The sequence below is a fragment of the Macaca thibetana genome, chromosome 1 (assembly GCF_024542745.1).
Source record: "Macaca thibetana thibetana isolate TM-01 chromosome 1, ASM2454274v1, whole genome shotgun sequence".
NCBI classification, from domain to species: Eukaryota; Metazoa; Chordata; class Mammalia; order Primates; family Cercopithecidae; genus Macaca; species Macaca thibetana.
This window is the reverse complement of record NC_065578.1, coordinates 203,525,634-203,550,066: the sequence shown is the minus strand read 5'-3', so window position 1 is coordinate 203,550,066 and position 24,433 is coordinate 203,525,634. Positions and strand designations below refer to the sequence as shown.

Below are 24,433 nucleotides of genomic sequence, written 5' to 3'. Positions count from 1 at the left end.
TCCTTAACCGATTGCAATTCATAAAGTTGTTAAACCCACCTATAGACTGTGAACCCCCCACTCTGAGGTATCCTTGCTTTTTAGGTCAAACCAATGTATACCCTCCATATATTGACTTACAACTTTGCCCACAATCTCTGCTTTCGTGTCCTTAAAAATCCTTATTCATAACTGGGTGCAGTGGCTCATGTCTGTAATCCCAGCACTTTGGAAGACCGAGGCGGGTGGATCATGAGGTCAGGAGTTCGAGACCATCCTGCCCAATATGGTGAAACCCCATCTCTACTAAAAATACAAAAATTAGTCAGGCGTGGTGGTGGGCACCTGTAATCCCAGCTACTTGGGAGGCTGAGGCAGGAGAATCACTTGAACCTGGGAGGTGGAGGCTGCAGTGAGCCAAGATTGTGCCACTGCACTCTAGCCTGGGCAACAAGAGCAAAACTGTGTCTCAAAACAAACAAACAAACAAACAAACAAAAATCCCTTATTCATAAGCCATCTGGGAGTTGGGGTCTTAAGCATGAGCTGTCTGATAGTCCTCACCTGATGCTCCACAATAAATGCCTCATGTTGTCTCCCTGCAAATCCCAGTGTCAGTGTTTGACTTTGCTGCCCCAGGTGGGCAAACTCGAGTTCAGTTCAGTAACAGTGGTGATGGAAATGTCCAGCAGAATCAAAGCTCAGAAAAGAAGGCATAACTGGAGAATGATTAGAGGGTACTGAACCATACACAACTTTGAATTTTGCATTCAATCCAGTACCTAACATGTGGTGAGTGTCCAATGAATATTGCCAATGAATATTATATCTTTGGGAATAATCACTATGGACATGTTGTAAAACTTGTTAGAACAGATTAAATTGCCCAGTGAGAGAAGAGATCTAGGACAGAGACTTGGAGTATCCATCTTTTAAGCACAAGAAAGAGTAATCATGCAGAAAGATGGATGTAGGATAAGACTATTGGGAATGGAGTGTCATGGAACCCAAGAGAAAAAGGAGGTTCAATAAGCAAGAGGTTAGTTTCCACACTGCACATTTCTACTGAAATGTAGAATGGAATGAGGGCAGATAAAATGCTGTTGGATTTGGCAGCTCATGTGTGAAAAGAATGTTAATGAAGTGGTGGGAACAGAAACCGTACCATGGAGGCTATGGAGTGAGTATGTGATACAGGAGCCCAGCGGTGCAGTCATGCCTGAGTACTGGGTCCTTGTGAAATATCACACATGTCTCCATAGTCAAGTTTCATAGTTTTCTAGTAGTGATATAGATAATAATGAATCTTTCAGCCCTTCTGTCCATGCGTATAACCCTCTTGTCTTGGGCATGTGGAAAATGCCCATCATGACAGATCTGTCCAGCTTTCTGTCATGTTTCAAAACCAAACCATACATTTTTACCCCAATAACTTTGTGTGGCTGACGTGGGGGCATCACATGCCTGCCCCAGGCAATGTCTGGGGAAGAAAGCTTTCATTCTGACTGCCTTTGTGAATGTTTTTCCTAATTTGGAAAGTCTTTCAGTAATTCAAGAAAATCCTTTCCTTCCTCTACAGGAGAGAGGGATCTCATTATGATTGAGAAAAAATATCAAGGAAGAGTGAGTCATATTTTCTTGATAGCATAACAAAGTGAAAAATAGGGTGTAGGCAGGTTGAGAGCGATTATAGCAATCTTCTTAGTGGCTAAGAAGATTTCCCATGACCATCATAAATGAATAATGGTTCTACAAGGAAGAGATTTAACAAGAGAGGGAAAGGGGGAGTAGGGAGAGGGTGGGGCTGGGGAGAGCACCTAAATGATTTAATGTTGGTCCCCACCCTCACCCACTGAATCAGTTTTTAATTCCCCTTGTGGCTACTTGAATTAATCTCCCCTAGTGATACTTGCTTGAGATCAATCCTTCCCCTGCCAGGGCCATTTTTCACATGTGTCTCTTAGCTTGGGGGTTTCTGGACCACAGAGTCAGTAAATTTGACCCCAAGCCTGTCTGAGAGAAGGCTATCAATTCTTAGGGCAGACTTTTTTTTCCTCCCAAACCTAAAATTTGGGCTGAGATTTTACTAAGGTTGAAACCTTATGGAAGGAAGGGGTGCCCTGCCTGCCTTTGGAACTTTGTACAGGATACCCGGCATAGGGCCGACTCTGAGAACAAGGACCAGGCCTGAGACCCCAATACTGCCTTGCCCCAGAGCCTCCTGCCTGCTAGTGGGACAGAAACATAAGGAGTGCCCTGGAACACAAAAGAAACAAGTTCACCATGACTTTGCAGACTAGCTGAGAATCTCCCTCGCAGTTTCCTCATTATCAGGAAGGACTCAGATCTTCCTAGGCACAAAATATTCAGATGCCTTTACTCTGGTGAAATCCCAAGGCAAGCATCTCCCTGGTAATTGCCAGCTCCTCAGTTCAGGAAGAGATGCCTTTCTATGCTTGTCCTTAAAAGTCAAAACCGTGCCTAGTGAGACAACCCTTTAACGCATGCCTTCTGCATTTCCCAACTTCCCTCATGGGAAACTAATAAATCAGAGATGGTTTTCTGTGCATTGTGTGGTACACGCCGTTACATAAAGAACTTGTTATTTTTTTCTTTTTTTCTCACGGGTTGCAACATGTCATTTGCCTCCCTCTGGCCTCATTGTTATTTTCTCTTTCCCTCCTCCCATATTTTGTAAGAGTGCATTAATTTATTATCATTTTCATTTTTTAAAACATCTTCCTCCTACCTCAACAAGCATTTTTGCCCAAAGCGAGTATTATCAACTTCCCTCCAGTTCTTCTTGTGTTCCTCTGTCAAGTGTTCTTATTCATTCCATTTGTGAAAAAAAGGAACTCTCTGGGCCAGCACAAAGCATCTGCTGCTTCCATCCAGGCAAAGAAAGACGGTGGCATGGGGTTTTCATGTACCGAAGGCTCGGACAAATGCAGACCTAAGTGTGCTTTCCTGGTGCTCCTGGCTTTGTTGTTGTTACAGATGTTGTTGTCCTGCTAGGAGCAGAAGCCCCTCACAGAATGCAGAAATCAATGCCTGCGTCTCAGCCTTGCTCTTAAGGGTTAGTAAATGAAGAGGGTGTTTTAGAAGCACTATGAACTCACCCTGAAGTTCTCAAGTAATCAGGAACTGCCACTCTCCCCTTCTCTTCTACAAAGGAAATGCAAATACATGAGTTAAGAAGAAGACATCTAAATAATAAAAGCCCCAAGTGAAAACTATTGGTAAAAATTAGGAAAAAGTCATTAAAGTTAGGTAGAGGCAAAAGAGAATGGCAAATCAAGGGGGTTCATATTGAAATGCACCTTTGGGGAATTCACGAGGGACTGGAATCTGCTTTGCCACATTGCTTAGGGGCAGAGGATGTGAAACAGGCAGGGGCCAGGCAGCGGAAGGAGGACTGTGGCTAAGGCCATCCCAAGCAAGCTCTGGCTGGTGTGCAATTCTCCAAATTGGGGAGGCTGTTCTAGACAAACCCTTGGATGTTTTCGAGTATTTACCCTCAGCTGTGCTGAGCTGAGCAGATTAAATAGAAATTAAATAGAAGCACTTTGCATCTCAAGCATTCACGTTCTCCCAAGTGTCTGAGACCATCCTGAAGATTGAGGAAGGCAGGTCTACAGAACCAGAAATTGAAAATGCTTCTTTTTATATTAAGAAATCTACCTGAATTACCAGGTACCTCTTGAGAGCCACTGTACTCTAGGTTGAGTACAGTGTTCTCGCTTGACTGGGTTACGTCCTGCTTTAGATTGGTTCCATTCACTCCATATAGCAGAAATTAAAAAAAAAAAATTTTGGAGGATGTATGTATATGTTGCTTTTTTTAAAAAAATATTTTCACATGTATTGACTCTTTTGAGTTTTTCCACAACCGTGAAAGGCAGGCTTCATTTTGCAGGATCAACAAGGTAAATGATCAGCTTAAAATCATACAAGTGCTAAGTAGAAGACAACTTCAGTCCAGACCTCTAATCTTTAAATCCTGGATTTTTCCAGGACTCTACACTTTTTATCTGTAGACAAAATAGGAGGAGCACAGACCAACAAGAGTAGTATCGATGGAGATCAATAACATATAGCTGTAGGATCGACATTGCTCATTGTAAATGTTAAGAATTATCCAACAGTGACTCACCTGATGTGGTTATTGTGGATATATTCATGATGAGCAGGAACACCACAAAATCAATTAAACCAGTCAGTATCTGGTTGAGAATTCTCCCTGCAGAGGAATGGGCCCTTGCTGGGCTAGTCATTGTCTTCAATTCTGTTCCTAATGCTAATTTCATCTCAACTATACCACTCTTTCTCATCTTTTAGTAGTTTCACTCCTGGGAATCTCTTCACAGGACATAATTTAAAGGAAAGGATAAGCTACGCACATGAAGTTATAGTAGCATTACCTGTAACAACAAAATATCAGAAGGATTTAATGTCCAATTATGTGGGAATAGCTAAGTTTGGTAGATCAATTTGATAGAATACTATGTGGCCATAAAACAATGATTATAACGATTATACAGCAAAATAGAAAATACCATAATATTAAACACAAAAGAAGAATAAAAATGTGCTGGCTATAGTTTGTTGAAAATACAGTTTTGTATGAACAAGGGCTGGAAAAATGAGAGTAGTGGGCTATGCATGAATCTTTAAAAATGATTATTTTACATTTTCTTATCACAAATAAAAATCAAATAAGAAATAACAAAAAAAACTGTTGCTCAACATTAATTAAGCTGCTGTGTGTGTGTCTGTGTGTGTGTCGTTTAATGATTTATTGCATGGATTTAAAACCAAGAGTCCCTGGAGTTGACATTCAAAATTCTCATTGCTTGCTGGATAATTTTCACTAAGCCTTTTAACCTCTGTAGCTTGAATTCATTCCTCTATAGGAAGGGCAATTTTTAGAGTAGGAGTCCAATGTTTCTTGAGTGAATGAATAAATAGACAATGGGAAAAGGTCTCATCTCTGTAGTAAATGTTCTGTTTCCAATGGATTCAAGAAGCTGTTTTGTCCTATTGTAAAGATGAGGGAGGTCAACTGGGCTGTTCTTCATGCTAGTGTTTGTGATTGTGTCTTCCACAGTGGAAGAGTGTATGTGATATGTGCATTTAAAAGCACACCTAAAATTGGATAAAACAATGAGTGCATAAATAGTTCCTGGGGGACAACGAAGGGCAGAATGTGACTCCGTTTCTCAAGTCTCCATTCTGCCTACATAATCAATCACCTCTCAGGTCTCTTTGATCTAGGGCTCAAAGGAAGGAGACTTGATGTTATTCCCTAACCCAGAAGGGAGAGAACATGGGTTTCAGAGAGTGCTGAATTTTTAGTACTAAACCCCCAGATGTAGTTGTTCAAGAAAATGGTGAGAACAAAATCGATCTCTTGTCTTTAAAGTGATAAAAGTTTCAAAGATAGTCATTCATTTCTGTATTAGTCCATTTTCATACTGCCATAAAGAACTTCCCGAGACTGGGTAATTTATAAAGGAAAGAGGTTTAATTGACTCAAAGTTCAGCATGGCTGGGGAGGCCTCAGGAAACTTACAATGGTGGAAGGCAAAGGGGAAGCAAAGCACCTTCTTCACAAGGTGGCAAGAAGGAGAAGTGCTGTGTGAAGGGGGAAGAGCCCCTTATAAAACCATCAAATCTTATCAGAACTCACTATCATGAGAACAGCATTGGGGAAAATGCCCCCATGATTCAATTACCTCCACCTGGTCTTTCACTTGACACATGGAGATTATGGAGATTATGAGGATTATAATTCAAGGTAAGATTTGGGTGGGGACACAAAGCCTAGCCATATCAATTTCCTTCTCATCTTAAAATCATCTGATCACATTATGCCATAGGTCATACTTGCCTTTTTATCACCAATATCAGGTGCATACCCTAGCACAGTGCTGGGCACACAGTAGGTAAATAAAGAGCAGATGAATCCTGCATGAGCAGCAAGGAGACCTGGGCAACCATTTAACAGCCTGTGTGCCCTGCCCTACTTGAGGGCCTATTTTCAGGCTCATTAATTATGGTTTTTTTCTTAAAGAAATGATTTTATTTTGAATAGGTAAATATATGCACACAGTACCAAATGTTTAAGAGAATAGTATAGAGCAGAAAAGTAAACCTTCTTCTCATTTTTTTTCCACTAAGTCGCCTGGATACCTTTCCAGTGATAGCTCTGCAGACACAAGCACATATGTACATAAATATTTTTCTTAGCAACTGTAAAGCATTCCATACTGTGAATATACAGTAATTTATTTAACCAGTCACCAATTGATGCAAATGAAAATGTCAGTTGTTTCTCATTTTTGTCCTTACAAACAATGCTACAAATGCACACCTGCAATTCTGCACACATGTAACACTGCAGTTTAAGTTTCTAGACACAGAATGGCTAAAAGGATGAATGGGAGAATGCATATGGGGGCTAACTAGACATCTATTGTCCCATTTGGGATCAGGAAATATTTATAAATTGACTGATGGAAATTTTTAAATTTATGATGCCTTCCTATCCAAAAGCTTAACGTGTCTTTCCATGTATTCAATTCTTGTCTCATGTCCTCATCTTAAAATTTCCTTCATCTAAGGCTTAGGCATTTCTTATATAAATGTATTCTTAGCCATTTTCTCTTGCTTCATGTTGCTACTGAAAATGGGATCTTTTCTTATACTTGATCTTCCAGTAGTCTGCACATATGAAGCCTGTTGATTTTGGTTGTGTTGATTTTGATTGTGTTAATTGTGTGAAAGTTTTTCTACTGATTCTCTTAGGTTTTCAAGCTTACAATAACATCATCTGTGAATATTAAAGCTTTATTTTTTCTTTTCCAAACTGTAATCCTTCTATATTTTTCTTGCCTAACTAAATCAGCCAATATCTCCAGTAAAATATTTTCAGTGGTATTAAGGGTGTCTTTGTCATGTTCCCAACTATTAGTGGTAATGTTATTTTCAATTTCCTTAATCTAGGAGTCTGGGAATAGAATATTTCATGACTTTCTGATTTACTGATATGTGGAAGTAAACACATATGCAATTCTAAAGCATGGCTTTATTATGTGTGATGTAAGTAATTGTACAATTAATCATCCTGTAACAGAAAGATGAGATGAATAAACCTGATACATTTTTCTATCATCCATACTTCAAAGGACAAAAAATCATCAAGGTGCGCCATGGCTTGGATATCAGCTTTTATTTTGTATAACAAAAAGTAACCTTAATGAAGCAATAAATTATATGACAAAATTCAAAGATCAGATAAGGTGAGGATATTAAAAATAAAAGTATTGAATTTCGTATACAAGAAGGCCTTGACCAGTAAATGCATGGTTGCTTTTCTCCACAACACAGAATTCATAATACTGGAACACATCTGAAAAACACCAATTGGTTAAGGATCTTCAAGAACATCTGCCCAGTGTCAGGCTGTGAGTGGTTGTTGCTGGGATGACTGGGGAATGGTTAGGTTAGCATGATGGTGGTGAGAACAGGTTTGTTGAAGCCTGTCTGAGCCTAGACTTCACAGTGAGGCTCCCCTGGCAGTGTGGGAAGCCTCGTTTGCCCCAGGCTCAGTTTCTTTGACTCCCTAGCCAAGATTTCCACAGTGGCCATGTGTTGTTCACCAGGTGAACAAGTTAAGTTCCATGGCTCAAAATCTCAAAAGGACATGAAAGGAACTTTAGGAAGAGCACTAGTTAAGAGCATGCTGCCTGTCTGTGACTGTTAGGTTCACTATTACTCCCCATTTTACCAGCTCTGTGCCTTAGAAAAAGGGAATTAGCCCTCTTAAGGCTCAGCTGCACCATCTACAAACACCATCCTTACAAGGTTGATATGGGGATTATAGGATATGACTATAAAGGGCTTAGCATGGTACCAACCCTTACATGTTTCTGGGGTGGGGGAAACCAGTCTTACTGCAGGGAAAGATAAGTTTCCAATATTACACACTAATTTGGAGAAGGATCAATTCAGTTTTGAAATTTCAGAAAATTGGCCGGGTACAGTGGCTCACACCTATAATCTCAGCACTTTAGGAGGCCAAGGTGGGTGGATCGCCTGAGGTCAGGAGTTTGAGATCCTCCTGGCCAACATGGTGAAGCCCTGTCTCTACTAAAAATACAAAAATCAGCCGGGCCTGGTGGCGAGCGCCTGTAATCCCAGCTACTTGGGAGGCTGAGGCGGGAGAATAGCTTGAATCCAGGAGGTGGAGGTTGCAGTGAGCCGAGATTGCAGGGCCACTGCACTCCAACCTGGGTGACAAAGCAAGACTCCATCTCAAAAAAAAAAAAGAAAGAAAGAAATTTCAGAAAGTTGGATGGAACTGGGACTGTTGTGATAGACAGCATGTCCTAACTCAGGCCAGTGAAAGAAAAATGGGTGACCATTTGAAAGCCAGCATTCCAGCAAGGCAAACAGTATAATATCACACATTCTCCCACACCACATCCCAGTCACATCAGATTCTAACTCATCATTTTCAATATGTGCTTTTGCTTACGGTCTTGGCTATCTCCAACATAAATTTTTATTGTTGTTGTTTTGATGCTTTTAAATCTAAGCCTTAACTTCTCTTGGATATTTTTATGTTCCCCTGACAAAAACTGCTCTATAGTATGATTGAGGATACAAATCGTGTGTCTCCCAGGGTCAAGACACAGTGGCTTGAGACAGTGGGGTTGTCCTGAGGAGGTTGTGTAGCCAGAAGAAGCACTCTGGCCCTTAGCAGGCTTTCTGAATGACACTCTAAGACCAAGCCAAGACAACAGATGAGTTACAGCACATGGTTAAAACATTACTCACCTGCCCAAATACTTCAAAATTTGCAGCAGGGAAATGAACACACTATCTACTAGAGGTACCAAAGAACCCTTATTTGGGGTTCAAATAATTCAAGGCAGTTATTAACTCGCAGAATTTTCAAATACATCATGACCTCACAGAATTATTTCATGATGGTGTCTGTGTAATACAAAACACTTGGGCTAGTGACGGTTAAGATGTCTTATGTCTGGGAGGCTTTTTAAAAAGATATATGTCGAAGTAGGAATTTGTTATTGGCAATGTGGCCAATCCTGACTCTTCCCAAGTTTTGCTTCACTGGAATTAATTCAAGGACTCCAAGTGCCATGCGACCAGTTCATAATTTTCTTTAGACACAATTATAAATAATTGAGGAATTTGGTTCATCATTGAAAAATGAAGTCCAGGAACAAGCTAATTATACTTATTATTAAAATATGTAGAGTGTATTTTGCTCAAGATGAAGCCATAGGGAACACAATCAGCACATTCACATATTGTGTTTTTGGTTTGTTTCCTGGACCCCAGCCAATTGCTGGCTTCAGCAGGGCCATCTCCTTGACTGAGGACAGAAGTGCGGCACAGCATGGAAGGCTGAGCAAAGCACCAGATGCCTTCTGGAAATGCCAGTGTGACTTCAGGAAATAACAAAAATGGCCTCATATCCATGGATCCTAGTGAAGGCAGGAACATCACTGTACCTAATCACATATATGAGAACAGAAGCACAGACAGAACAACCACTGGATTAAATTTACCGATCTGTGGCAGGTAGTTATTAAGCTCAACACTCTGCAAAACTGTGAGTGTGGTTTCTACAGTGATGTAAATCAGAGTTTGGACTTGGACTTCCTCAGAGAATGCAGTGCTGTACAATACTAGATCTGTGGGATATGAATAGGAGTTATATGAGAAAAATTCACGATCCATTAAGCTTGGAAAGTTTGAGGTTAGATAAAATCAAATGAGTTTACTTACTATAAGTTCTCTCTCAGACTAATATGCTGATACGCGTTGTGGTTCTCCAAGCAGATATTATGGTATGGTGTATTTATCAAAGGCACTTGACCAGAGAGGGGACTCCTTTGTTTAGAGAGCATCTCTTGGGGCCACCTTCCTCAGTGCATTTTGGGAAGTGCTGCCTAATTGAAATCAGCCTGTTTTGCAGCTGTCTCAATAGGAGTCCCAGCTGGGCCAAAGAAGCAGCCCAGCAGGAGCCTGAAATGCCCTTGCATTATTGAGTACTGCACTGATTTACTAAGTACTACATTGCCTATACTTATAGTACTGAGTACTAACTGCCCTGTGTCACTGAGTTCTGTGCTGTCCTACTGAGTACTACACTGTGTTACTGAGCACTCCACTGCCTTACTGAGCACTGCACTGTGTTACTGAGTATTGCACTGCCTTACTGAGTACTGTACTGCCTTGCTGAGTACTGTACTATATTACTGAGTACTGCACTGTTACTGAGTACTGCACTGCGTTACTGAGTATTGCACTGCCTTACTGAGTACTGTACTGTATTACTGAGTACTTCACTGTGTTACTGAGTACTGCACTGTATTACTGAGTATTGCACTGCCTTACTGAGTACTGCACTGTATTCCTGAGTACTGCACTGCCTTACTGAGTACTGCACTCCCTGAGTACTGCACTGCCTGAGTACTGTATTGTATTACTGAGTACTTCACTGCCTTACTGAGTATTGTACTGTATTACTGAGTACTGCACTGTGTTACTGAGTACTGTACTGTGTTACTGAGTACTGCACTGCCTTACTGAGTACTGCACTGCCTGAGTACTGTATTGTGTTACTGAGTACTGCACTGCCTTACTGAGTACTGCACTGCTTTCCTAAATGCTGCACTGCCTGGCATTGAGTGAAACAGGTTCCACAGGAAAACAGAACAGGCTCAAAACATTTTATACAGGTTTCCCCTGATCCATCCACAGCCTCACTGTGGGTAAATTTCATAAATTTCCTGATGAAACACAGACTCTCAGGGATCCTTTCTTCAGGTGCAATCATTGCCACAAAAGGAAAATTGAAAGGTGGCATACCACTGAGAGGCTGCTGTCTTACCAAAATATCCTTTGAAAGTTGCATATTAATTTTTCTAAGATAATATTAGATCACAGGAGAAGTAAGGTGAAAAGCTGTTAATTCCAGACTCTGAGGTTAATTAGCTCTCTTAGATTGTGCACCTGTAGGAATGTGTAACAGGTATGATGACAGAGTGTTATGCTTGGTTTCCTTTTTATAGAATCTTGAATCAGGAAATATTTTAGTCGCAGCAGAAGACAAATGCTACAGGGAAAAGAGACATTTTTCCAGAATTCACCCCAACTTCTCTCTAATGGGGGCTGAGATGAAAATATTCTCAAACCCTGTGCAAGCCATTCCCATGAATGACATGGAAGAGAAATTTTTGAGTGACATTTGGAAGGAAATTCAGCAAATCCGTCTCTCTCTCCATATTCCAATTTGCAGACTCCTCAGTTTCAGACTCATGAGAATGAACATGAGCCACCTTTCCACTGAAAGACCTCAAGGCTCTGTATCTCCATAATTAACTCAGGCACATTAGTTATGCAGGGGGAGGGGATAGCAGCCCCCCAGGTCCAAACTGTTGACATGGTGGCCCACCTCCCTCCCCCATCCCGTCTCTCCTCAGGCTTGTGCTTCCCGGACACCAGCTGTCATGCAGGAAGCTGCGGCTTCTCTTTCCCCCGCCTCCTTTGCCGGCTGGAGCTGCAGGATCATAGCCTGCAGAGTTTCCTTCACCATCTGGAGCTCCCTCTTGAGAGACTGTGGGCACGTTGTTAAGGAGCACATTCGAAGGTGATGGTGGCCCTCTGCAGCCTCCAAGGGATCGAAGAGCACGTGAGCCTACTGGAAGCAGATGGGCACTGCCACCTAATTGCAGTTTCAAGTTCTTTCAAATTGTATGAATTAAATATTAATATAAATTTTATACTTTTTCTTTTAAGAATGACTGCAATTTCTACAATGCCTGAGGTATTGACTATCTCAAGTCAGGTCTTAAAAAGGAAATGGAAGAGTCAGCTCTTAGCAGAGACAGATGGCCAACTTAGATGCTCAATGATATGCAGTTGGCGTGACCATAACTCCGGCTAAACCCCAAGTTGGGGCGGGGCAACTGTCAGATGCAAATACTCTTGACAGTGGAAAGGGTAGAATGCTTGAAATCAAAATCTCCTAGAGAAATACAGGATTTGGGGTCACCATAAGTCGGGAGAGGCATTCTGGACCAGACTCAGTTATTAACACGGTCTCTGTTCACCATTAACCAGTCTTGTCACCCTATGCAAACCGTTTAAAGCCTTAGTTTTCTCTTGAGATGATGACTTTGAAACCCCTCCAGGTCTAACCTGCTGTTACCTGTTAGTATATTCCCAGGGACTAGGAAGGGCACTCAAGACTAGATAGAGTCCATCAAAGGGCAGAGAGTTTGCCTTTTCCGGTTTGGTTGGTTGGTTCTTTTTTTTTCTTAAGCTGTTGGGCTCTTCGTTTTCTAACCTATAAAGTTATTTCTCATATGGAGGAAACAATCAAAGAGAACTTAGCAAACAGTAATAGATAAGGCTGTAGTTCTCTTAAGAAACGGGTTCTCGTCTGGGTGTTCAAGCAGGGGAATGTTTAACCAACAGTGGTTTTTCTGTCCATACATCATCCAGTTCATCCTTTCCCTTTTTACTTGTAGTCAGAACAACTCTAAGGCAAATGCAGGGTGAGAGTTGGGTTTAACAAGCAAACTGATCCATTTTCATCCAACAGGGACCAAGGGGGAAAGTAGAAATATGCTGACACCACCTAAATATGCTGAAGTCATCACATGAAGCCAGACCACTCCAATAGTACTAGATCAGACACGGAGGGAATGGAGAGCTTTGGGAGAGGGAGTCTGACTGTTTATAGACCACCTACACTACCATGTGGTTCTCCCAAAGTGCAACGTCAATGCAACGACAAGAGAAAAAGACACCCTTACAAACCACTGTGGAAAGTGTTCCCTTTCTTTTTCTTTTTTTTTTTTCTTTTTTCTTTTTTGAGACAGAGTTTTGCACTTGTAGCCCAGGCTGGAGTGCAATGGTGTGATCTCGGCTCACTGCAACCTCTGTCTCCGGGGTTCAAGTGATTCTCCTGCCTCAGCCTCCCAAGTAGCTGCGATTATAGATGTGTGCCACCATGCTAATTTTTGTATTTTTAGTAGAAATGGGGTTTCATCAGGTTGACCACGCTGGTCTCGAATCCCTGACTTCAGGCAATCTGCCTGCCTCGGCTTCCCAAAGTGCTGGGATTACAGGCGTGAGCCACCACGCCCGGCCTCCTTTCTTTTTTCAACAAGGAACTTCAGAGGATCCTGGGAATTATGCAAATGAATCTCTTCTAAGCAAATGTGCTGAACCACCCTGAAAAGTTCTGGCAGTTTTTCACCTTCTTGAAGCTTCACCAGACTCTATCATTTGTGTAATTTACATGGATTTACTACTAGGGTTCTCTCCTTGCACTTGAACTTGAAGAAAATGGGAGGTGGGTAGGAGAGGGCCCAAGGGAGGAAAGAATCCAATATTTGCCTTTCTTTTTCTTTCTTTTTTTTTTTTTTTTTAAAGAGGCTTTGGTTGCTTCCATTTCTTGCATAGCTCTGCTAATCTTTAGTGAAAACATATACGACTTCATACAAGCAAAAGCGTAAGTGGTCCCAGACTGAATACCAAACTGGAATTTAATCACAAAGTTATGCTGCATCTATGAAGAGCAGGCACGGAGCTTAAGCAGTTTATGAATCCTGACAAACTCCTGAGATTTAATTACCTTTGACATGTAGCCTGGGACTACATGCCACTATTTGTAATGTGCTAAATGATGACAAAGGTTTTTAGAGAGAGAACGTGAATCAAAATATGACGTTTCTTTAAAAACTCATAAAACTTCTGGCACTGGCAGAACACACGGAAAAGGTTAAAAGTAAGGAGTGAGAAGTTTCAAAAGCAAAAGACAAAGTTAGTCTATGACCAAATTAACACATCAGCCCCTCATACAACAACCACTAACACAGATAGGTGTCAGAAAACCAGCATTTGAGGAGGTAACGCCCTAGCTATGGTGAGCTCGGCAAATCATTGAATGCTTAATTATTCTACTTGTAAAATACTGAATCTGGTACCTTCCTCACAGGGTTAGGGTTCAAAGAAATATTTTTTCCTTGTGAGAGTATAGTGTCTTTTGTGAGTCGTCATGAGATTTAAAGTTTATTTCTTAATATAACAGATGTAACAAATACCTTAGGCTCTGTCAAAGCAGGGCTGGACATCAGAAATCCTAGAAACCTCATTTAATGAGCCTGTGGGGATAATAATCATTAAAATAATAATTAAAATCATATTTTATTTGCAAAGTACTTCTCTCTAACCAACCTGCCTCTATGATCCCTTACAAAGTGTGAGTTACAAAGCATTTTGGATGTACTGAAATGGAAGAGTGCCCAGGGAAAAATGCACAATGGGGTGGGGGAAAGCACATTCTAGAATAATTTGTATGGAATGATCCTAATTTTGTAAACAAAGACTATTGAGATAAGCCATTTATAGGTCTAGAAAAGGGCTTCAGGAGGACAAAGTAGTGATCTCCAGGTAGAGGCACTGGGAGGGAAACAGCTTTTTTATTTTCCATACTTCTGTGATATTCACAATGGAAATGCATTGCTTTCATATTTAAATCAATATGTTTATAAAATAAACCACTGGAAACATTTCCCTGTGAAGCAGTTGGGAAAAATGAAAGTGCAGAGAGAGATCCTCATTCTTTCTTTCATTCATTCAAACATTCAAATGTTTCCTGAGTTTCTACTGTGTGTTAACAAATATTATGGACACAGCAGTACAGGAGTGAATCAGTTACTGCTATCATGGATGGCATAAATACCTACGAGAGCAGCAGAAAGTAAACAGGCGCCATGTTGATAGTATGTCCAGCTGTGCTGTGTTCACAGTGAGATGGGAGGAGCTGTGGGAGGACCTGGAGCAGAGGGGTGACATTGTCAGTTTGGCTGCTGTACTGAAAATGGATTAAAGTGGGTAAGGGCAGAAGCAGAGAGTGACCAGTTAGGAGACCACTGCAATCGTTCAAGCAAGAAACAATCATGGCTTGACCAGGGTAGTGGCAGTGGAGGTAGGAGAGGTGGCTAGATTCTGGATGTGTTTTGCAGATACAGTCAAGAGCATATGGTGACAGACTGGATGTGGGACATGGAAAATGGAAAAGCCATCAAGAAGGACTCCCTGATTTTTTATCTGAGCAAATAATTAGAAAAACACAAAACACATCTGTATTTTATTAAGAAGGAGAGGACTAGGAATGAGCGTTTGGTGTTTTGGTAGAGGAGGGAAGGAATTGGATTTTAGACAGGATAAGTTGGACAAGCTTATCAGCCAAGAGAAGATGCTAAGTAGAAAATAGATAAAAGTCTGGCATTCATATTTAACCATATATTTTAAAAAAATATTTTGCAACATTTTCTCACTGACTTACAGAAAAATAAGCTATCTCATTTGATACATCTAAGCAAGATCTTAAGGCTAAGTAGTAGCTATAATCAGATTTTCTGATCACTAATCCAATAAGCTCACAGTTCTTGAAGCCCATTGAGACACTTGACCTTGACCTTAATTTTTGTCAAATAACTGAAAAACAATTGGAATTTTAGGCAAATTGAAATTTTAGGCAAACTCCAAAACTATTGAAATTTTAGGCAAATCCCAAAACTAGAATAGAGGTGCTAACTGCACCTAACTGCAAGAATAGGCCTCAAAAAAGCAGAATAATTCTTATGAGGCCTGTGCCTTAGGGACCTGAATTGCTAAGTATCTTCCCCCCATAACAGATATGTCACCAAGTACCTGTGGTATCTAAGGAAATTAGCAGATTCTTTATAACAACGTCACAGGGATGAACATCCTAACATCTTTAAAACACCTTTGGAACTCAAGCCCATTCTTTACCTCCCTGGAATAGACTATCCACATGGCAGGTAAGTATGTAACTTGTTAAAAATGTCTGCGTTTGCAATTAGCAAAGGAGTAAGACAGCAGGACACCTGCATTCAGAAATAGATGATAAGGCAATATTGTGATTTGGGGCACCATTTGCAAAAGATTCTGGAATTCTTTAGCTGGAGTCTTCTGTTTTTATAAGAAAACAATTGAGTGTCTTACTGTCAATGAAATGTCCAAGTGAGCATTTCAATGGCTTAGTCAAATTTCGGTCTTTGGTTCATCTGACCTAGTTTGATTCAAAAAGAAAAAATAGTACAAGTTGAGCATCCCAAATCCCCAAATCCAAAATTTGAAATGCTCCAAAATCCAAAACCTTCTGGGCATTGACGTGATGTTCAAAGGAAATGCTCACTGGAACATTTCAGATTTTGGATTTTTGGATTTGGTGTGCTCAACTAGTAAGTATAATGCAAATATTCCACCATCTGAAAAAATCAGAACTTCAAAACACTTCTAGTCCCAAGCATTTCAGATAAGGGACCCTCTTATCCTTTGAAAGTGCTGCTCCTATGCTACATTATTTCTTCTTACCGCCATTCCTTCCTGGGTAGCCACTACAGCCCATAGTGCTGGAGAATTCGTCTTTTAAGAGAAAAGAGGAAAACCTTGACTATACCCAAGACTTGATTCAAAGAATTTGATACTTGTACACGGAAACTCTGTGTTGCCTACCTTGTGCCAAGCCCACCTCGTGCTTAGCCAGAAGCAGGACAGCCCTGTGTCTATACCCTTGCCCTCCCCCACTCACTGTGGGGCTCCAACTCTTCCTTGTCCCGCTTCAAAGCCAAGTGAGAGCCTAAGGAAAGAACTGTGACTACTGTATCTGCATCAGCCCATCACTCACAAAGCTTTAGATACTGCCATCTTAGGCTCTGAGTTTTCTTTCTTTTCTTTCTTTTCCTTTCTTTCTTTCCTTTCCTTCTTTTCTTCCTTTTTTCTCCCTTCCCTTCTTTCCCTTTTCCCTTCCCTTCCCTTCTCCTTTCCCTTGTCTCTTCTCCCTTCCCATCCTTCTCCTTCCCCTCTCCCTTCCCCCCCCTTTTCTTTCCTCTTTTCCTTTTCCTTTCCTTTCCCCTCTTTCCCTCCCTCCCTCCCTTCTCTCTCTCTTTCTTTCTTCTTTCCTTTTCTTCCTTTCTTTTCTTTCTTCTTTCTTTTTCTTTCTTTCTTTCTCCTTCCTTCCTTCCCTCCTTCCCTCCCTCCCTCCCTCTCTCCCTCCCTCTCTCCCTCCCTCTCTCCCTCCCTCCCTTCATTCCTTCCTTCCTTCCTTCTTTCCTGTTCTCTCTCTCTCTCTCTCTCTCCCTCTTCTCTCCTTCTTTCCTTCCTTCCTTCCCACCCTCCTTCTTTGGCAGTGTCTTACTTTGTTGCTCAGGGTGGAGTGTAGTGGTGTGCAATCTCAGCTCACTGCGACCTCCACCTCCTGGGTTCAAGTAATTTTCATGCCTCTGGAGTAGCTGGGACTACAGGTGCACATCATTACGTCCAGTTAATTTTTGTATTTTTAATAGAGATAGGGTTTTGCCATGTTGCCTAGGCTGGTCTCGAACTCCTGGTCTCAAGCAATCCACCCATCTCAGCCTCCCAAAGTGCTGGGATTAAGGTGTAAACCACCACACCCGGCCAGGCTCTGGATTTTTTTTATCTATAAACTACGTGAGTGGAGCTCCATGATCCACATGATCCCTCTTCCAGCCCCTCAGCTCTAGAAGTGGAAAACATCTCCAAGGAGGCAGGACAATTTCCCATAATTCCTGTTACCTTTGTCTGTTCAAGCTAAAAATTTGAAAGTTGAACTAAAACAGGGTCCTACAGAGCTGTGGTGTTTGCGCACAAGCCTGGATGTATTTAGAGCATGCCATCGAGCACCACCAAAACTAATCAATTGGGCACCATGCACTCCAAATAAGCAGAGAAATAGAATTCCACAAGGGCTTCCCAGACATGAATGTAAATACAACCGCAAATAGAACCAGAGTGTCTCTACCTCGTCTATGACTGAGGGGCAGGCAGAGCTGCCCTGAGGGCTTTGAAATATGCCAAAAAGGTACATATCACAAGTGTACTTCTTTTCCTTTGAAAGTGTGTCGTAGAAATTGAAGGAGGAAGAAAATGAGAAAATTCCTGCTTAAAAATCCACCTTAATTTGGAAGGTTTTTGGTTGCAACATTTTGAGCATGGAGGAGACATCACACACAATCAAAATGTTTTTCAAAACATAACTGCTAATTAGGACCCCAGATGACTGTGAAAATGCACTAGAAATTCACGCTAAGGCTCCTGGAAGTCCCAGCTTGACTGGCTGTGAAGTCACACCTCCTGTCCCCTTCTCAGGCACTAGGCGTAGCCACCTCTCCACCGCCAGCTCTCCCAATTAATGGTGCAGACTGTTTTCAGACACTCGCTGCCCCAGTAGCTGATGGGTTTGTGTTGTTATTTGGTCATGCTACATGTAATTTGGTGAGCCTGTCAGGACGATGAAGAGGCAGGGGCTGTTTCCTCTCCCTCCTTGGATTTGTCAACCAGTGTCTTCTTGATAAAAGTAGGAGACGCCCAGTAGGCTGCCCATAACACGGATATTAAATCAGGAGGCCACAAGGACTTATTTGGAAACTCAGTCCCACTGCCCACCCCTAGCCTCTGTTGATGCCACACTAATAGTCCTTATGCACACATACGGTTTATGCAAAAACTAAGTGTTTTCCACACAAAGAATAAACATCCATGGTAGCATCTGTGGCTTGAGTCTTTCAGACATGGACGTCCAATGTGGGCTTACATTAATCACATTCCAATGTGGACTTAGATTAATTGGGTACCCTCTACCTCACATGCACAGCAGGCTCTGGCAGCATGCTTAATGGAATCAAACAAAATACTGCACTCACTGTGCAATCCTTCTGTATCGTTGACAACAAGCTGTTTCTTTCAGCCACACTCAGCATTGTATCTTTGATCAAACATGGAAATATAAACCAGTCAGAGTTTGGCTGTAGGATTCTGGCAGCCTCTCTGAATCTCTAGAGAAGCTCTAATTTGAAACAACGGCTTTTGTTTGTGTAGGGGAGCCTCCGTAGAGCCTTGTAAACATGTCTTTCTATCTTAGGGTGTAATGTTCCACTCAAATTTAAGTGCCTCTTTGTATGAATTCAAAGACACCTTCTGTGTATTTATTCTCAATCAGTGACAGAACAAAAGACTGGAATTTGAAGAAAAGTCTGGATTGAAATCCATATCGTGGTGTAGATTTTATTGGAGGGAGGGAGAGAGCTGACTTCAGTACCTAAACCAGTGCTTCTCTGCTTATCACAGCAGAGATCAGCGAAATTCTCAAAAAACATAACATCAGTAAAATACTTTTATTATAGCTTAAAATTTTAAAGTAATTGTGTGTTCCATGGAACAGACCTGTCCATTTACGTATAGGCAATAGCTGCTTTCTGATGGGCCAGATAGGACCATGGGGCTTGTGGCTGGAAAGTTCTGCTACTCGTCAGAAATGACCTTGTGCCAGCCAAGTCGTTCTTATTTTTCGACTGTCAAGTCTTGTTTTTTTCGACTGTCAAGTAGGGATAATAATCCCTATCTATTTATAGACATTTTATTAGAATTAAATGACTTTTCATCTAAGCTATTGTGGAGCTACTGATTGATTCCTTTAAGTGTTTATTACAAAATAGTTGAATCAATGTACCTTGAAACTTTTTGTGCATAAATGGGATATTCTTGGAGCTTGTGACTAATTTACTGTGAGACAAATGGACTTGGATAACACTTTTCTACCTAAAATCATGTACTTACCCATGGCTACATTAAACGTACATTGTGAATATGGCCTTATTGAACCCCCATAAAAACCTTAGAGGTGTATGTTATCCTGACGTTACAGATGGGAACCCTAATGCTTAAAGAGGCATTATCACTTATCCATGATCCCACTGCTACTAAATCTGGCTTGGATCAGCTGTGGAAAAACTAAAAGGATCTTGTTTAAACACTGCTTAACCCCTTTTATTCTCAGGGGTCTTTGCTAGAGCTGCCTCCCAGCTCTAGTAAAAATACGATCCAATTCTCCAGAATCAAACTAACCTTTTAGAAAATTTCACAAGAGACCAGCACAGAACCCTGATTGCAGCCCTCAGAACTGCTACCTGAAGACAGAGGTACCTCCTACTCAGGAACTGCCCATTTGCCGGGCTGGGGAACGGGAACTCCTTCATATCCATGGACTCTCTGCAGTGGGTTGCTCCTCTGTGCCCCATCATCTGCCCATTTGCTGGGAGCCATACCACCTTAGACGTGCTCAAAGATTTGTGACCCCATGAACATGGAATAAATAAAAACGCCATCCTTATTCTATGTTTCTATGTTTCTTTGGGAAACTTTCTGATAATAGCTTAAATACAAGATTCTTAAGAGGCAGGAAATTATGAAGAACAGAATATCTGCTTTTCAAAATTTACCTAAAGCAATGTGAAAATCGTTGCTGATTAAGTTGAATAAATTTTCTGCTCAGCTTAATAAACAAGGTCAAAAATATAAAGTTATAGCAAGGAAGGAAGCATAGCATTGGATCTATCATTAAATCGCAGATCTGAGTATTTGTGACTAAGATTAGTCCTTGGCCATTCAAAGCTACTTACACACACACACACACACACACACACACACACACAGCCCATAAAGTATGGTAAAAACTGGAATTCTAAAAAGTAAGACAGCAATGACAAGCAAAGACCAAAATAGCTAAATTTCCCACAAACGCATCTAATAAAAGACATTCTACTGAATAGAAAGATGAATAGGGAAGTGTTTTTGGCTACAGAAGTGTCAACTTGTGATTAAATAACTGAAAGGATATAGGGCTGCATATCCCTTCACCCACTGTGTACCCATTCGTTTGCTCTCAGCAGAACTAACCAGTGACAAACTGTGTCCACAGATCAACATAGAATGGAGTGCTTCATACGGATGCATACCCAAGCCAGTATGTTCTCAAGACATCTTGCTCATTAGCAGCTAGTTTTGAGGAAGGTGTTTATAGGTTAACAGCAAGGATGTTAAGTCTGGTGCAAGAAATTCTATCACTGGCAACCAGAAAGGACTAAATTCAGTTCAACCATGTGTACATGGTTAGAAGTTGAAAGGAAATAATCCAAAGTCCTGTTTGTTTTGTTACTCTACTGCCCATTACCAGGTAGAGTTGCTAGATAAAGAAACTCAGAGGTGGATTTAGGACACTTGGTATTGAAAAAGCTCATAGGAAAATGAGCCAGTCAACTGTTTTCTTCCACCAGGGCCACACAGAGCCAGCTTTACACCCACTGGAAACTGCATTTTGCTTTGGCTTCCTTGTGTGCATGTCTGAACTTAATTGCTAGTGGTTGGGTTTAGCAATTAAAAATATTGAATTGCAGCTGGATGTGGTGGCTCAAGCCTGTAATCCCAGCACTTTGAGGGCCAAGGCAGGTGGATGACTTGAGGTCAGGAGTTCTAGATCAGCCTGGCAAACATGGTGAAACCCCGTCTCTACTAAAAATACAAAAAAAATAGCTGGGCATGCTGGCGGGCACCTGTAATCCCAGCTACTCAGGAGGCTGAGGCAGGAGAATTGCTTGAACCCAGGAGGTGGAGGTTGCAGTGAGCTGAGATCACACCATTGCACTCCAGCCTGGGCATCAAAAGTGAGACTCCATCCCAAAAAAAAAAAAGAAAAGAAAAAAAATACTGAATTGCTTACCGAAAACTAGAGAGAAAATGTTTCATACCTGATAATCTCAGAGATCTGAGGTGCTTTGCACTATACATAACAGCAGCATCTATTTGTTGCCATCTTCTGAGGCATAACTACCTTTTAAAGACTTTCTTCTATAAAATAACTTTGTCTTGCTTAATCTGCAAGATGAAAAGGATATGAATGAGATCTTCATCGTGACTGTGGATTGCTGTGTGAAGTTGATCTTCCAAGTACAATAGCTTCTTGCCTATGTCTTCACACTTTTCTCCAAGTTCTGCAGAAAGGATGTAAGATTCCTGGCGAGAGGGGTGGGGGAAACAAGATCACTGGTTAGAGCCGTGAACACAGACCGTACACAAAGGGAAGCTTCCCGGAAAGAGCTCTCCCAGTTTCTGCACCTCAGTCAGAATTGTGCTAGGGCCTGTGTCTCCCCTGGGGATCAAACTTGAGAAGCTGTGAACGGATTTCAAGTTATGACCAAAGAATGAGCTTTGTCTACATAGTTCCACAGCCTACCTCCCTTGTCTGGTCATTTCAAAGTGCTACTTCCAGTATGTCAAGTCCCAAAGTGGATTTATCAAACAGAAACTCTGAATCTTCCAGCTGTATCAATGGGCAAATTCAAAATTTAATAGGGATTCTAAAAAAAGTGGGGAGGGGGTCATAGCAGCAACTGGGCTAACCTGTAAGGACAAAGGGAATATTCCTTTAAGGACACAGGAATTGACTAGGGCACTGAACATTTGTTTACACACTGACCACAGTCCCTGAATGCTAGAATATAAGTGCCATGAGGTGTATATTGCACATACAGCTGCAGCTACCACCACCATATATGGGAGCTTAAGCCCCATAAGAGCAGGATGATGATGTCTTGCTTGTTGCTGGTCCTAGAGTCCCTGGCATAGTATCTGGCACATGACAGGCAGGTAGCATTGATTGATTTAATGAATGAACAGTTGAGTCTTAGAGCTCCTTCCTTCTCTCACGTTTTCCCTTCAAACTTATTTCTATGAGCCAGAAAAGGGCCTTCTTTATGTTACTTTCCTGCACAAAACCACCACAGAGCAGAGTCTAAACTCTGCCTTCATATGACCCGGCACAAAGCCCATGGTTCAGCTGTATCCCCTCTACTCTCCTAAAGGCAAGCTAAGCTTTGCCAGCCAGACTAACCTGGTTGCCTTCTCTCATGCTGTTCTTTTTGCCCATGCATTCTTCCCCATTCTTCTCTGAAACCCAACCTTTCCTTCAAAGGCCCCAAATAATAATTTCACCTTGTAGGGCAATCATTCTGATAAGTGCTGTGTCCACTCAAGTGAGGTAAGTTCCCTGTGGGTAAGGGCCATGGGTTCATCATTCATCCCAGGGCCCCAAGTTGAAAGCTGGGCATGTAGAAGGCCACAGACTTGTAAAGGAAAACAATAAACAAGGTTAAGAAAACGAGAACAGAAGATAGAGATTCTTAGAATAAAGCAGGGGGAGAAGCAAGAAATGAGCTCAGAATTAAAACTTAAATGTAAAGGTAATATTTCCTCAACTAAGAGTGAAAAGCTTAGAAGATACACTAAAAAATTTTTGCAGGTCAGACGCAGTGGCTCGTAGCTGTAATCCCCGTACTTTGGGAGGCTGAGGTGGGTGAATCATAAAGTCAGGAGTTCGAGACCAGCCTGGCCAACATGGTGAAACCCCATCTCTACTAAAAATACAAAAATTAGCTGGGCACGGTGGTGGGTGCCTGTAATCCCAGCTACTCAAGGGGCTGAAGCAGAAGAATCGCTTGACCCCAGGAGGCGGAGATTGCAGTGAGCCGAGATCACAACACTGCACTCCAGCCTGCGCAACAGAGCAAGATTCCGTCTCAAAAAAAAAAAAAAAAAAGCCTAAGGTAAACGATTAAGATATGTATTCAGCTTAAACTACAAGGTTACTACAAAAGCTACAGTGAATACCACACAATAATATCAAAATGCCCAGGTGTGTGATAATAGTCCCGTTAAAAGGTCTTTGGAGATGATGCGTTATATAATATTATAATCAGGATACACAAATAACAACTAAATTCAGGTATATAATTTGACTTTTGCTATATTAGCTTTAAAATTTACATGCCAATGGCCAACTACATTAGAATAAAATAGTGCTAATGGGAACTGCAAATAACTATTGTAAATACTGGAGAAGTCTAGTATATTGAAGAATGAGCTACAAGCTACAGAACGAGCTATACACATTTACTGCAAGTAAGTGTATATAGAAAAGAAATCTAGTGGCAATAACATACAATTGTGGGGACATATGGACACAATTAAAGGAACTTTAATGTGAAGCACCCAGGAAGGCTTACTTGAAATTGACCATAACAGTGGTGAGAACACAGCAAATATATAAAAATCACAGATACATATATATATGTATATATTTTTTTCTGATCCCAAAATAAAATTATCAGTCAAAGATGTGAAATTGAGGGTGGAAGATTACATGGAAGTGTAGGAACTGGATAATGAGTAACACCGTCATCACACATGAAATAAATGAGACACTAAGAAAAAGAACATCTGGGAAAAAATGATTGACAGTCATGAAACCACAAATCATACAGGAAGGAGAAAAATACACTGTTAGCAGGAAAATACATATGACTGAAAACACACTTAAAGAGAGAAAAAGCATAGACTCAGAACAGAAAACCAAGGAATTTAAAACACCCTTAAATGAAATCAAATGACTCAATCTTCATCTTACGGCTACAACAAATATGAAATCAAAGCTAAATTAAACAAATTTAAAATACAGTTTTACATT

General features: G+C 41.2%; 2 protein-coding genes across 3 annotated transcripts in view; one reads left to right on the top strand and one right to left on the bottom strand.

Annotated features, from left to right (window-relative positions):
- Positions 1–24,433, top strand: part of C1H1orf131 (chromosome 1 C1orf131 homolog) — an 846,319-nt gene that overhangs the window by 28,764 nt on the left and 793,122 nt on the right. The gene's annotated exons all lie outside the window — the stretch shown is intronic.
- Positions 7,052–24,433, bottom strand: part of DISC1 (DISC1 scaffold protein) — a 346,709-nt gene continuing 329,327 nt past the window's right edge. For both annotated transcript variants that reach the window (XM_050769867.1, XM_050769874.1), the window contains 2 exons: positions 21,807–21,924; positions 7,052–11,634 (listed from right to left, as the gene is read on the bottom strand). In XM_050769867.1, the coding sequence (XP_050625824.1) occupies positions 11,495–11,634; positions 21,807–21,924 (258 nt within the window). In that variant the 3' untranslated portion in view covers positions 7,052–11,494. The remainder of the gene's footprint in view (positions 11,635–21,806; positions 21,925–24,433) is intronic.